This window comes from Quercus suber, unplaced genomic scaffold (assembly GCF_002906115.3).
Source record: "Quercus suber isolate HL8 unplaced genomic scaffold, Cork oak 2.0 scaffold_19, whole genome shotgun sequence".
NCBI lineage: Eukaryota > Viridiplantae > Streptophyta > Magnoliopsida > Fagales > Fagaceae > Quercus > Quercus suber.
The window spans coordinates 1698674-1714625 of NW_027069484.1; the positions used below are offsets into that span (position 1 = coordinate 1698674).

Here is a 15952-nt window from a genome sequence, read left to right on the forward strand (position 1 = left end):
AATTGAACCTTTATGACTTATGAGTTCAGATGAATTATGCTAAAAAATTGCTTATTAAATACTAACTCTCTTAGAAGTTCATACCCAAACAAACAAACATAAACAAAAAGTCACTTTAAGTTATGATCTATTTTATTTTATCAAAGGTCACAATTTTAAACAAATCTCTTATTATCACGTATCCTTAGTGCGGTGGTCATTCTATAAGTATAAATGCTTGTGGGATGTGGGGGGTAAGGGCCGGGATTCAAGTCTTTAGAAGAGAGCTTCACACACATATACACTTAGATTAAACTAGAGTAGAAATTCTATCTTGTAAAAAAAAAAAAAAAAACTCTTATTAAATGATACTTTTCCTAGAAAATATTGTACCATATAAATATTTGTCTTACTTAAACATTAAATAAATGCATTATCCTCTGTCTTATATTTTAACATTATCAAGTTATTCAATCAACTTCAAAGTAAAATTTTATCATTATTTTAAAGAATATATTTATTTCTGCCTAACCCCAATAAACTCTAATAATACTTATTGTTCACGCTTTTCAAACCCTAAGTTTTTGAAGATCATATTATCACTCAAATATTCATTTAAAACTAATTGCATTCTTAGAAGTGTAATTTGGCTTTTGTAAAGAATCAAATGTCCATTAAAACCTGTTAGGATATGTGCCTTTAAATCCTATTGTATAATGTTATGTATGACGTTATGTATGATATTATGTTGTGATCAATAAAGTTGTTTTATTATTATCTAAAATAATGGTAACATGAATATTTGAACATTATCATATAGTCCATAAGATGCATAGTATGTGATTTATGTGATTTAGTCACAGAAGATATAAATCATAAGTTCTTTGTAAACTCAGAATTTTAGTTCGTAGTCGGTGATAAAATTATGCATTTCATCTACGAAGATTATAACATAACAATTAAGATGATTTGTCTTAATCATGGAAGTGAAGACTTCTAGTTGATATGTTGATATGTTTTAAGTGTTATGACATACTGAACTGGACCGCAGTGATTATTATTCTACTAATGATTGTTCAATGAATAATAAATCTCATGACTTCTATTTACATGAACTCTCAATCCTAAGAAAATAATGAACCTCATTATGAAGTATAGGTTACTTTGATATATCAAGAGTGAGATTTAAAATCATAATAAAAAACTTAGTATGTTGGGCAACCACATTTAATGTTGAAAGAACATATATTCTCAAGATGGAATTCATAATCTATTAATCGAGATATAAAATATTTCATTGAAATAAGTTTAATGGGTTTGGTTATAAATATATGATGAATAACTTAAATGATTAAACCGGGTACTCAAGAATTAAGATGCAGTAATTTTCAAAGTGGTAGTCAACATTTATAATTTTGTATTACTACAAATATTTTAATGAAGGGGCTGAATGTATAATAAAGTTTTGAGATATAATTTATTAATGAGGCCTAGAGTACAATTATATTTATATAGTGACATTAAATATAATCAATGGTAATTTTAGGATTGTCAAGAGTTGATAGAAAGGCTCAAAACCCATTAAAGCAAGTGTCTTATTTGTCCATTTTGATCTCACTCCAAGCTATATACTAAAGTCTAATTAGAATGGCCTAAAAGGCTAGCCCAATTAAATAATAAATTATATATAAGGAGAGAAACATACATAATTTGGTGATGTATGAAAATTATGTGTATATGAGTGTAAGCTACTCTCTTATTCTCCCTTGAACACATACGTATAAACTAATTGAGATACCACACTTCTTGAGTATAAGTGGAATTGGAGTGAAAATTAAAAGTATTCACAAGTGCTTCTAATTTTTGGTTTTGAATTTCACCGCACCAAGGTACGCTTTTTTTCTTAAATTCTGAAATTTACACAATACATGTTATCAATTGCGAATGAAGTAGATCCGTGAATTTTCCATTGCGTATGTTTTGTATACGATACAAATTATGTTTTTCTTACAATACTTTCAAAAGTTTATATATTAAATTGTATTACATTCTTTGAATGTATAACCATTCAAATTGTATATAAGGCTGAATTCAAAATCCAAACTAAGAAAATTTTTAAGTTGGAGATTATCAATGGTTAGGAGATCTGCAAGAAAACTTTTTGTGGTAATGATGGAGTAAGTTATCATTAATCTTGTTGAAGTGCAAGCTATTGACCTTACCACTATCCCATACCATTCAACTTCACTTCCAATCTCACTTCATAAATTTGAAGTTGATAATGATGTTCAAATACTATTTATTAATTGCCTTTTAGAACAATTTGAAGTTTTTCAACATTATTTTAAAGGAATGGAACTTTCAAAAGAATATGTAAAATCAGCTGTTATTCGTTTTTCAACCTGCACAAAGGTACACAAGTTGTCTTCAGACCACCCAGGATATGACATCTCTATAGAGAGCCTAAATATTCTGTATTAGCATGAGTTCTAAATGTAAACCATTTTGTTCTAAAGCTTGTTTTATAAATTGTTACGAATCACATACTAAAAAGCATTGAGATTTTGGGAGTGTTAAGTAGGGGTATATAAACAATAGTTTTCGTTGTTTAAATAATACAACACGTATTTTCATAACACCTTTTTACTCACACATGTTTCAAAAAAACTTAGTTTCAAAAAAACTTAAATAAGTTACTAGAATAACATTATTAAACCAACCCAAATTTATTTCATAAACTCTCTCTCACTCAAAATTCATATATGCATCAACAATATATTTGGAGCAATCGTAAAAATCTAAGTGACCGTTTGGCTCAGCTTTTATGACCCAAAAAGCACATTAGCGTTTTATTTTTTATTTTTTAATTTTTTTTTTATTTGCACATTAGCGTTTTCAAATAGTGAATTTTTAGCGTTTGGCAAAACTTTCACACTCTGCTGCCTTTTTTCGCGTTTTTGCATTGGACGCTCAGAGTAGCAATACCGAAACGCTAGCTGAACAATTATACCGTTGGAAAGTTGTTTTCTTCTTCTGAAACCGTCCTTACTTTTTTCTCAAAAATCCAATTTTACCCTCCATTCCACTGCCAAAATACAACTCATTTTCTGCCTTTGTTAGAGAATCTTGACTCCTCTGTATTTGTCACTGGCATTCAAGCACAAATCTTTTCGTCAATAGCAAGGTAGCTAGTGAATCTGTTTCCCTTTCTTCTTCATAGACACAGAGCCTGATACATCAACCATGGAGGAGTGTGATGTTACTGTGATGGGAGAAGCGGACTGTGAGACGAAGAGCACGTTCAAGAGGAAAGAAGGAAGAAGGCAGGAGAAGAATGATGTTCTACAAAAATGGTGAAGGAAACATGTGGAGGAGAATAAAAAGGGAAGAGTACTAAAAAAAATAAATAAATAAATAAAAAGACATAGACAGGAAAAATAGAATCAAGAAGAAAAAAAAAAGTTTTGTTATAGAGTAGTGCGGTATGTGTTTAATTCAATGTTAAAAGCACAAAAAAATTACAAATTTTTTTGTCACAATTCGTTACATGATAAATTATGAGCGATGAAAGTGTAGATCTACACTGATCCATCATTTTTTCCACCCACACAACTCGCAAACTCACCATATAGCGAGTTATGGCAAAAAAATGTATAACTTTTTGTAATTCTAGCATTTTCTTTAAAACAAAACTTTGACGATAAACCTGATCAAGTGATTACTAAAAGAGTATAAAATTAGGAAAAAATTACACTGAATTGTATAAACCTTCCAACCTAATTCATGAACACTCCTAATCATTTTGTGCTCGATGATAATTAAAAATTAAAGAATTAATTAGTATTAATAAAAAGTCATTAATAATAATAAAAAATAATTATGACACTAATACAAATAATAACCAAAAGCCAAAACAAAGTATTATCGTTATTGTTATTATTAAGAAGTTTTTTTAGAAGAATTATTATTAATAAGTTGAAAACATAAGAATGAAAAGGAATATTCATATTTTTCTTTTTGGTAATTTACACCTTAAACTGCTATTTTGATAAACGCTAGCTAAACACTCAACTTTTTCCAAAAAAAAAAAAAATTTAATAGTTTTTACCAAACACTATTTTTTTTTTTTTAAAAACCCATGGTCCGTTTAGTTAAAAATTTCTAATATCGTTGTTTAAGTTTTGTGAAAATACGTGTGGATGAAAAAGTATCATGAAAATGCATGTTTCAGTGTTTAAACACTGAAAAATGTTGTTTAAACAATTAATTACACTACATACTATTATTTGCTATTTTCAATTCTTTTGCAGGAAACCCTAAGAATCCTCAAACAGTAGCTTACTTGCAGTTACTAGAACTTCCTTATCTTCTTGATTCCATGCCAGATCCAAAGAACATTCAAAGAGGTAATTAATCATTTTTTGTACATCTAGTGAGAAATGAACCAGCCCCTTTGCCCACTTGTCTTCCTCTGCAGTATAGTCTAGTTGATATTAAGTCTTTCATTCTCATTTGCACTAGTATGCTATTGGTTTGGTTTCTTTTGAGCTCTTTTGGGGCCTATTTGGATTGAGGGGAAAGGAGGAGAGGGGAGTAGAGTAGAGTTGGACAAACTCTATTTGGGTTGGGCCAATTCTATTCTACTACCCTTCACTCCTCCTCCCTCTCCCTTAATCCAAATAGACCATTAGTTTAAAAGTTAAGTGTATTGGTTGATTTTCTAATTTCTTGGATTTGGGCTGTAGTAATGGTCCATACATCTCATTTTGTTAGTAGTTAGGTATATTTAAATTATTTGGACCTTTTGTGGGTTTAAAGTCTAAGTTTGGATTTTATTTTTTAAAAAAATATTGTTTCCAATTAGTGAGTCTTGCACATGGTAAACATACTGTATTTATAACCCAAAAAGGAGGGGGAGGGTTGGGAACTTGTAGTACTGTATCAATGTGTATTTACTCTTTCAACTTGATAGAGATTAAGCCAGTGAATTTAACAGGATTTTTGAAATCTTCTTTTTCTCAAGTGTCACTGAGTAATAAATGTGGGTGCAGCGGACTTTTTATCTTTTCGCTTATCTCATTTTTCTAAAGGAAATGCCGATGAGTGTCTTTAAAGTATTGGTTAACGATTTATTTTAAGAAAGTTTTGACATTACTTTTATAGAAAAAAAAACTGTCAAAATATTAATTTTTTTGGGCGTAAATGCACTTTTGGTTCCTACATTTTATTTTTATCACTTTTAATCCATAAACCAGTTAACGTGTGACATTTAAGTCCTTACCATCAGCCAACTAACGGGAAAAGCTGAGATGGCAGACGGAACACCCTATTAGCTGAAGTGGCGATAAAAATACTATTAAAAAAAATATATTACTTGTCATTTTTATATGCCACGACAGCATTTTAATTTATATATATATATATATATAAAGCCATGTCAGAAAATTTAAACCAAAAAAGAAAATAAATTACAAAACAAAACATTTTTTTTTTTTTTGGGAAGAACATGTAGAACTTAGAACCATGTGTTCTTTATTTTTTTTTTTGTGTTCTTTGTGTTCTTCCCCAAAAGATTGACTCATTTTCTTAGCAAATTAATCCTTATTTTCTTCCCTTTTCTTTGTCTTCCTTTTCTTTTTCTTTTTTTTTTTTTTTTTTTTTTTCATGTATTTTCTTGGCATCCAAACCCAAAAAATCTTCACACACTCGAAAGAAAACCTTCAAACTGGTGCCCCTCCCTTCTAAATCTCAAACGTTCCTCTCTCTTCCAAAACTCTCACAGCTCTTTCAAACTCCATGGCCAGCCTCCTCTACTTATCACCACTACTGCCACCACCATAATCGGCAGTGGTTCTCTTTTTCTTTTTCTCTGAATGACATACTCTCTGTCTCACGATTCGCTCAAACTCAAACCCAAATGGCTCAAATTCTCTCTAACTCACAGATCATTGTCTTTCTATCCCAAATCGGTAAGTTTCTCTCTTTCATTTCTCTATCTCTCAACTCAGTGGTGTCTGTTAGGTTCTAAGGTCTTAGGATTTATGTATTTAGAACTCTAATTTGTAATGTTGGCAAACCATGATCAAAACATTGTATTTAGTCTTATTTAGACTTGCTCAAAGTTGGTTTAATATTGTAAAGTTGGAATCGAGTGGCTGCAGAAGTACTTGGGACTCTCGGCCTGGCTCGATCGATCGAAGAATAGACTCGATCGATCGAAAATCGCACAGGTTGAATTTTCTGCAGAATTTCCAACTCAGCCCTACTTCATTAAACGTTTAGGGTTTTATGTTTTTACCCTAGGTATATAAATAAAACCCTAGCCACGTTTTTGAAGGTTGTCCATAGGTATTGTTGCTCATACATTGCTGTTTTGTGTGAATCTCTGTGAGATCTTTGAGGAGCTTTCCTTTACACAAAACTTAGGGTTTTCATGGTGGAGATTATTTCAACATCTTGAAGATCATTACTGTTGCAACCATTGGAACTTAAAAGAAAAGCAAGCGGGAGCTTGTAGCTGATTGAGGAATTCAAGAAAGAAGTAGTCCGTGGATTCGGAGCCTGCGCGTGGTCGTGTCAGGAAGTTCTACTGGTGGTAGCATTAGGAAGTCGAGCGGGGAGCTTGTAGTCCTTTTGTACGAACTTCAATTCTTTCATAGTGAATTCAGGTTAGCCTTGAGGATCGGTGGGTCAAATCCTCCCCAGGTTTTTACCGTGTGGTTTCCTGGGTGATCATATCTTGTGTTATTTATTTTCCGCTGCTTTATATCTTGATATGATTGTTTGATTGTTTTAACCTAGAATTGCTTAATTTGACTAAGTAACAACTTGGCTAATTAATCTAGGCTACGCAATCTGTGTGTTTAAGGGTCTAAATTCCACTCAAGTGGTATCAGAGCGTGTAGCTCTTTTGTTTGAGATTTTTTTATCTCTGAGCTGATCCTTGACCCCTGTTGTCATGGATTCTTGGAAAATTTTCTGCTTATTTGTCAACTATCTATTTGTCATCTTTGCCTTTTGTTGTTTTATGTAAATCTTTCTTAAGAATATTGGCATAATCACATGTGATAAGAATTATGTTTGTTATACTGCTTTAACCGCCTTAAAGGCACGTGATTCTTGTCTTTGGTATTTGGATAGTGGTTGTTCAGGCACATGACAGGAAATAAAGAATTATTCAAAACTCTCTTTGAAGGAAAGATTGGGACAGTCACTTTTGGAGATGGAAGTAAATCTGTGATCAGAGGCATTGGTACTGTGGACATTCCAGGATTGCCAGTGTTTGAAGATGTTTGGTATGTTGATGGATTAAAGGCCAATTTACTCAGCATAAGTCGATAAAAATGTTAAAAATTAGATTTGAGATACANCAAACTGAAACCACTTCTCACCGTTACCGTCGCAAATATTCACTCTCTGACCGTCGCCGATTCACTCTCTCACCGTCGCCAAACCCAGCCTCATCGTCACAATCACCGTCGCAAACCCAGCCTCACCGTCGCCAAACCCAGCCTCACCGTCGCAATCACTGTCGCAAACCCAGCCCCACCGTCGCCTATCCATGTCTCACCGTCGCCATTCCTCGCCTTACCATCGCCGATCCTCACCTCATCGTCGCCGATCCTCGCCTCACCTTCGCAAACCCAACCTCACCGTCACAAAAACCTGTCCTCACCGTCACCAAACCTAGCCTCACCGTCGTAAACACTGTCACAATCACCGTCGCAAACCCAGCCTCACAGTCGCCGATCCTCGCCTCACCGTCACCATTTCTCGCCTTCCCGTCAGCGATCCTCGCCTCACCGTCGCCGATCCTCGCCTCACCGTCGCAAAACCCAACTGCACCATCGCCAAACCCAGCCACACCGTTGCCAAACCCAGTCGTACTGTCGCCAAACCCAGCCTCACCGTCGCCGATCCTCGCCTTACCGTCATAGATCCTCGCCTTACCGTCGCCAATCCTCGCCTTACCGTTGCCGATACACCTCTCCTCACCGTCACTAATCCACTTTGCTCGCTTTAGCTCTCGAGGGTTCACTCGCTTTAGGTCACGACGGTTCAGCTTGCCGACTGTTCGTGACGGCTCAGCCCGACGCAAAGCTTGTCGACTGTTCGCGACGGTTCAGCTTGCCGGCCGTTCGCGACAGTGAGTTTTCTTTTTCAAATATTCTGACTTAAAAAGTTAAACCTTTCTTTTATAGTTTCAACATTCAATCTTAGTTTCTGCATCTTTGACGTTGAGGCTCTATTTTTTCAGCGTAAAGCTTTATGAGTTTCACTCCAAGCCTTCAAGGTCAGACAATCTCTCTCAACTTTTGCTTTAAGTTTTATGTATGTTTTGTGAATGTTGAAGTTCTTGATTTCCTACTATGATAACTGATTTTCAATTATTTTTGAACTATAATATACTTGAACTATGTTAAAGAACTGGGTTTTGATTTTTATGGATAATGGATGGTTTTGCAGATTTAAGAGTTCAAGAATCTTGCTAGAAGAAAACAGGTATATATGGGTTTTAAAGCATTTTGATTTTGGATTGGTTAAACGAGTATTGATTGTTTTAAAGCATTTTGGAGATTTGGGTTTTGATTTTTATATATGGGTTGGTTCTTTTCTGGAAATTCATGGTTGTTGATGGGTGGATGGTGATCATTGCAAAATGGGCATGGTTGGTTGGTGAGTTTATGTCTATTAGGTGGAAATTGATTCTGATTGCAAATTTATTTGATGGAAATCAACCACATTACATACCTTTTTCTATGACTGGTCTTTGTTTGTTGTATGGATTTGTCAAACTGCAAAAGAGAGTTGGAATTATTGAAATTTGCTAAAGAAGGTTTTTTAAATGCTGTGAGGAACTTCTTTGAGCATAATTTTGTATTTATCTTCCATTCAATCAAATTGGGTTATCACTGTAGCTGGTTCAAATCCAGGTTCTTGGTGAGCATATGAGAATGTGATCTCAATATTTTTAAACCATTAAAATCCATAACCAACCAATAAGGAAATCCCCATCACATACATTTCACATTGATGATCAATTAGGATAGTCACCAAGGCTTCTTTGAATCTCTTTGATCATTGTTTTGAGCACATATTTTTCATTATCTCTTTGATCATTGGTTTGGTTTCCACATTGATACCAGTGTTAGATATATGTAATGTACAAGTGAAGGTGTAAACTTTGTTACCTAATTCTAGTGACTTTATGTCAATTATCTACTTATTATTTATTATGTGAATCTATGGTATTCTAGATTGAGATTCATCTTTTTATTGAAATTCTTGCATTGTCTCCATCAAGAGGTAAAGTTTCACTGTTCTATGTGTTGCATGCAGGTGAAATCCTATTGATACTTAGAATGTGTTGATGACTGCAGCCATTAGATCATTGGGAGGCTTATCAAATGTTGGGTGTGGGCCTTTGGCAACTTAACCCCATGTTTTATGTTGACTAATTAAACATTAGGAATATTTTTGAGGTATGATTGAGTCTGGTTACTAGCAATATGAACTAAGTGAAATGTGGGGACTTGATACCACAAAGTGGGGCTTCAATCTTTTCAATATTGAATTCTAAGCTATACCACTGTTTAGAAACAGGAAAAATAATAAAGAATATGTATTTTAAATTTGGGTCTACTTAACTGTTCACTAAAAGTTATCTTTCTTTTATCTCCTGCTCTCTTTCTCTTTTGTGGCTAAAGAAATTGTGTGGAACAAGGTGAAGAACACAAGTTAACTTTGGATTTTTTCTGAAAGTTGTAAACTTAGTTTGAGCAAAGTAAGTAAATTCTAGTTAAAAACTTATAAAACTCTATATATACTTGTGATGTTGGAAATTGATTTTGTGGTGGGTTGTGTTGGAGCAAGCGGGTGGCTTGCATGGTGTTATAAGGTGGTTCAAATATATATTGGGAGTGTTTTTTATTTCTTGCAAATGTGAATGAGTATTGTTGATTAGATGTGATGAATAGTAAATACATATTGAGAGTGTTTTTCATTTTTTGCAAATTTGAATGAGTATTGTTAATTAGACGTGATGAATAGTATTTTATTTGATTTCAATACTTGTAAGTATTATACTTGTGATGTTTGTGATTGGTTTTGTGGTGGGTTGTTGTGTTGGAGCAAGCGGGTGGCTTGCATGGTGTGGTCCAAAAGAACATTCTTAACTTTTTGAGGAGCAAGGGTTATGATGATACTCTTACTTATGGGAGTGGTTTAACTTCAAGTTAAAACACTTTTTGGTTAGTACTTTATTTGCTTTCTACAACTTATACATTAGGAGTTGTGATTTTAATTTATTGGTGTGGTTACTCTTAATGTATTGTTAGAAATGTTTCTTACAACATAGTTAATGTTTTTACTTTACGATTTTAACGAAGTATTGTTTTTATATTTGTGCAGATTTCTTATAGGTGGCTTTTAGGTGATTTACTTTTGGCATTACTTGAAGACATATGAGAACATCTTCCATTAGTTTTAAAATAGGGTTTAGGTAGAGTTATTGTATGTATTGCAAACAATTATTGTATGGAAGGAGTTTGAATTGGATACTTGTTTTATTTTTTACTTGTGGAATGTATGGATCTTTTTTTTATAAATGAGTTGTTGAAATAAATGTGTTATTCAAATGTGAGGTTTTAATAATGTAATGACAGGTTACAGGTTAATATCAAAGCCATGAAAAAAAATAAAAACAGAAAATAAGTTTTAGTGACGAATTTTTTCATCACAAATATAGCAACAAAAAATTGTTTTAGTGAAGAAAATTTCGTCACTAAATATAGCAAAATTTTCTAAGAAATGATTTTAGTGACGAAAATTTTCGTCACTATATGTGCCTGGATTTTCTTAAAAATAGTTTTAGTGACGAATTTTTTCATCACTATATGTACCTGAACATAGTTTTAGTGACGAAATTATTCGTCACTAAATATAATTTAGTAAACTAAAGTGTTTTTAGTGAGGAAAACATTTAGTGACGAAACGTTTTCGTCACTAAAAGTTTATTTTTTTTTAAATCAAATCAGACTTTTAGTGACGAAATTTTTCGTCACCAGGACTTTTAGTGACGGGGCTACAGTGACGAAATGAGTTTCATCACTAAAAGTCCAATTTCGTCACTAAAGGTCCTTAGTGACGAAAAACTGGACTTTTAGTGACGAATTTTTTCATCACTGAAAATACATTTTGTTGTAGTGTAAGAAGAAGAGGTTGGCTACAAAGTTATTCAGTTCATCCTTTATGATGAATAACAGGAAGATGCTTGGTTACAAAACCCTTTGGTGCAAATACACAGCAACTTCTTGAAAGAAGATGAACTAGGTCAAGAACTTCGTCTTTTGATCACAATTTGCTCGAACAGAGATTGCTCAATGCTTTTGCAACTTGTGTACAATTTGACGGCTCTTAAAACAATCTTTTTATATGTTTAGGGTTAGAAGAAAAGAAGGCCCAAAAGCATATTCACGGATCCCAAGAAAATCAGATTAGAAAATCTAAAATTTTAAATCTCGACAGATAGCAGGTGTCGAGGTAGGTGTTGAGCAAGTGTCGAGCTTTAATGAAATTGCACTTCAGCTTGCTTTTTCTTGGACAGACTTGATGACTTCAACACTTGACCTTGAAATCTTATTTCTTGAAGTATTAAAAACACCTAGAACTACCCAATTACAAGTAGAGTGCGTTTTGTCAAAGGATTAGTCAATTAACATAAATAAGTGACATACGTTCTTAGCAAGTAAAAATACATATGTCCTAACATTGTTTTTCTCTAGGGTTTCTCTTTCAAAATTCTCTCTGGAAACTCTCTACATTTCATGGGTATAAGGGTATTTATAGTAGTGTGTATGAGGGATACAAAAAGTCATGTTTCAACCAAACAAGGCATTCTAGCGACTCGACCTCGCGACTGGAACAAGTCGCAAGCTAACTGCCTAGCCAGATTGGAAGTTTTGTCCTGTAATGCTATAGCTGGCGTGACCCTTCAGCTCTCCTGCATGCTTCACACGTGTACCACCTTTGGCGACTCGCCAGTCATGAGATCTAGTCGCGTAGCCCTTCTTGAGTGCACACTTCTTGAGCTTTCTTCACACTCTCTCACACACTACCCTTACATAATTCCCACCTAAATACAGGGTATCTAATTGCTAAATTACAAGAAAATTTGGCACAGAATAAAGCCAACATATGATTAAATAAATTCAACCTTACACTTTCCTATGTGGAACTCGGGATTTTTGCCACTTTTAATACATCTTCAAGTGAACATAGAAAACATGAATTTCTTATTCACTCCATGCTATTTTTCCAACACAAAGTAAAGAGGAACTTTCGGTCAAAATATTGTAGTAGAAAGATAATCATGAATGAAAGAAAATAAAATTTTTAACCAAAAAAAAGAAAGAAAGAAAATAAAATTTATAGAGAATGTGATTGATTCAATTGGAGGGAGAGAAGGTTTTCAAGAATTCACACACATTAATTGGTGAGATAATTAAATTTATGTACTTTTGCCTTTTGTTGCTCCTTTTTTTTTTTTTTTTTTTTTTTTAATCATGTGTTGACATATGCCATTTAAGATGATAATTATCATAATTAAATAGAAATAAATATCTTAATTAAATTGGAATGATAATAGTTAATCATTATCTCTATTAAAATAAATAAAAAATAGAGATAATTATCTATAAGGAGGTCAATCCCAAGTGAGACTTATCCTTTGAAACCACTATAAATAGAGGGCATACCTCCTCTCATTCCACACAATTTTTCGAAGACGTCAACGCTCTGGAGAAATTCTGCTTCAAGAATACACAAAGAAAATTCAAAGAAGTTTCCTGAAGTTCTATTAGAATCAAGCTAAAAAGCCTTCATAAACTTCAAAAAACCAAATCCTTAACACTTCAAAAAACCCAAATCTCGATAAAGCTTCTAAAACCCCGAAGAACTTTAACCTAAAAACCTTCACATTCGAAGACTTGAAGAATAATAAATCTCTAATAAGCTTAAAGCTAGAGATTTCTTGTGAAGACTGTTCAATCCATCTTCCAACCAAAGTTAAGAAGATTTCTTGTTCAAGTCAAGTTCAAAGAAGATAGAATCAGAGGGTATTCTTTTGAAAAAGAATTGAAATAGAGATTATACTCATTATACATCAATACAAATTTATATTTGCAAAGAACTTTTTTTTTTTTTTTCAATTGTTTGATTTTCTACAATTGAGAAAATTTGTGTTTACAACATTACTTTTCCATATGTAAGAAGACAACCATCATTCTTTCTGCACTAGTGGTTAATCTATGTTTAATGTGCAACAGCACAATGATTTTTTTTATGTACATAATTAGAGTAAAATAGACAATTCGTGTATGCTTATCAGAGTTTAGAAAAACTATATTCATTAGAAAAAAAATTAGGAAAATGATGAGTTCTTGTTAATCTAATTATGTATATATATGTTTTGAATTTATCTAAATCGATTTATAAATATTGTAGTTAGCCCGCCCAAGCCAAAATTCTTGGCTCCGCCATTAATCATATAATTTTGTTCATTCAAATTTTAACTGTTTTTAACTTAAAATATACGTAGAACAGTTTAGCTTATTGATTTGACCCCATAAGCGGGCCCACCAACCCATAGTATCTTGCTAGATACTTATAGAATAAAGTATCAAGAGGATTTTCTCTATCTTCCATTAAAAAAAAAAAAAAAAAGTATCAAGAGGACTCTCCCCCTCTTACTTTTGCTGGACAAGTTTATTAAGTTTGTAGTTTTGTAATTCTTGGCTCCACTGCATACTATTTTGTAAATTGGTAGAGATGCTAGCAGAGTTGGAAAAGAGGAATGCTCAAAGGAAAGCAAATAAGTAAACTACAGAACTTAAACTTTAGAAAACAGGTACAGTTTAGGGACTGGATTAAATTTTCTATAATACATTCTAGCAGTAGCACTTTAATTGACTAACGTAACGTGTTTGTCTAGCTAGAATTTATTGGTCTTGGCCAATTTTAATAAGACTTGATAAGTGAAACTTCTATATCAGCCTGCATATAACATAAGTACTTTGCACTTTATATCTATTTTTTTATTAGCCCATCATGACTATTAGCATGTTTCAGATGTTTGTGTAATCCTTTAGGAGTGCATTTCTTGCTAAGAGCTTTAGGAGATTTTCTAGATAAATTACAAAAGAAATGTATTGCGAGATTGTGGTCACTTTGACAATGTTATTTCCATGCAATTGATGATAGTAATTAAAAGAAATTGTAATTAAAAATAGATAATTGGGATTTGTGAGATTGCTTAATAAATTTGAGATTTATTTTTGTTTTTGTTAGAATGAAATATATATATATATATATGTATGTATATATATATATATTTTAAAGATTTGTGCGTGTAACTTTGCAACATGATTTTACTCTTATAACATGACTTTTGTTGGCTTTCATCTTGATTCAATTGTTAGAAAGGAAGTAAAGGATACGGACTAAGGACTAAGGAGGGCAACTAGAGAATTGTCATACAATTGGGAAACTATGTTGGCAATTATGGTGATGTATTTTTGACTTCTTATTTTCTTATTACTAATGCCGCATGATATGATTTATTTTTGGTATGATCAAATTTAGCATTTTATTCGAGCTTTGTATATAATCAAATAGTTTTCAACGTTTTTTTGAAGGAAGAATTAATTTGAAGCTTTTTTTTTTTTTGAGAATCAATTAATTTGAAGCTCACACACTTGAAAAATATGATGTTTTATTTCTTAAGGGTTTGTTTTTTTATGTGTGTGTTTTATTAATATCTAAAATCAACATCTATTTAAATTGTCCATTGATTAATAGACTTATTTGTTGAACCACTACATAAATTGAAGTTTCTACTTTTAATGTCCATTCTAGATGTAAGTTTCATTTTCTTACTCATTTCTAAAATGTTTGAAATTCAGCTTTGACATTGTTGTTTGCAATTTATATTTGTCACTCAATATTTGATGCTTCTAGCAAGTAAATTCAAACTTGGAGGCCTAATTTTTTTCTACGTGTCCTACTAAATTATTTAATTTTGTTGCAAACATTTATCAACATTGTGAAAACCGAAGAGTTCGATGAAGAAATCATGTTCAAAACACTGTTTCACTATTTAACAATTAAGAAACCATGGAATTCAAGGAGTTGTTTCAAATTTATTTTCACTATATAACAATTCAGAAATAATGGAATTTAAGGAAATACTCCAAGTTTGATATTGCGATTAATTTAAGCACAGCTTATAATTTTATTTTTTGGGATTGTAGGTGGAAAAACAAATCCTTTGGAGCAATCCAAGTCTAAGAAAAAAGGTAAAACGAGGTATAGTTTTCGTTTTATTGAAATCTCTTGGAATTCGTATATAAATGAGTGGATTAATCTTATATATGGGTAGGTATCCCAATTTTGTGAGAAGAATTATTATTTTTTGTATCATTGTGATATGTTAGTTCATTTTTAATCAACTTGGAGCTTTTTCTTTTATTTGGTGTTAACTGTGTTGAATAGGGACATTCAAATAAAAGCAACGGGGTAAAGAGGCCATATTGGAAAATAATGTATTCTTTTGTATCACCTATGAAGATGATAAGAAGTTGAACCTAGTAATTTTATTTTGTTGCGCCGCAATGGCTCTTCAATTTTCCGATTTCTTACTCATGTTCTTTTTGTTTTCCTCTTTTGGACCAACGAAAGGTACAACAATGCACCACACAAGACCATTAAGTTGTGATACTGTCTGTCTGTTGTACATTTTTATTTTATTTTTTCCTTGGTATTTAGATTGTTGCCATCTTTAGCTATTTCTATAGTTTGAATGGTAGCTTAATTTGATGCAAAGCATCCCTTTTAAATATTTAACAAAATAAGAAAAATAAACCTAAGATTTCTTTAAATTTCATTTTCAATAGTTTTTAGTGTGTTCAATTTTAAC

At 32.4% G+C, this 15952-nt stretch overlaps 1 protein-coding gene and 1 long non-coding RNA gene across 2 annotated transcripts; both read left to right on the top strand.

The window, feature by feature from the left end:
- Positions 1-7322: 7322 nt before the first annotated feature.
- Positions 7323-7916, top strand: LOC136062782 (lysine-rich arabinogalactan protein 19-like). Its single transcript, XM_065762329.1, has one exon. The coding sequence runs from the start codon at positions 7323-7325 to the stop codon at positions 7914-7916; it is 594 nt and encodes a 197-aa protein (XP_065618401.1).
- A 288-nt stretch (positions 7917-8204) lies between these two features.
- LOC136062840 (uncharacterized) lies at positions 8205-10304 on the top strand. The gene is made up of 3 exons (XR_010624574.1): positions 8205-8272; positions 8446-8481; positions 9319-10304. It is a non-coding gene; the product is annotated as an uncharacterized LOC136062840 (long non-coding RNA).
- The last annotated feature ends 5648 nt before the right edge of the window (positions 10305-15952 follow it).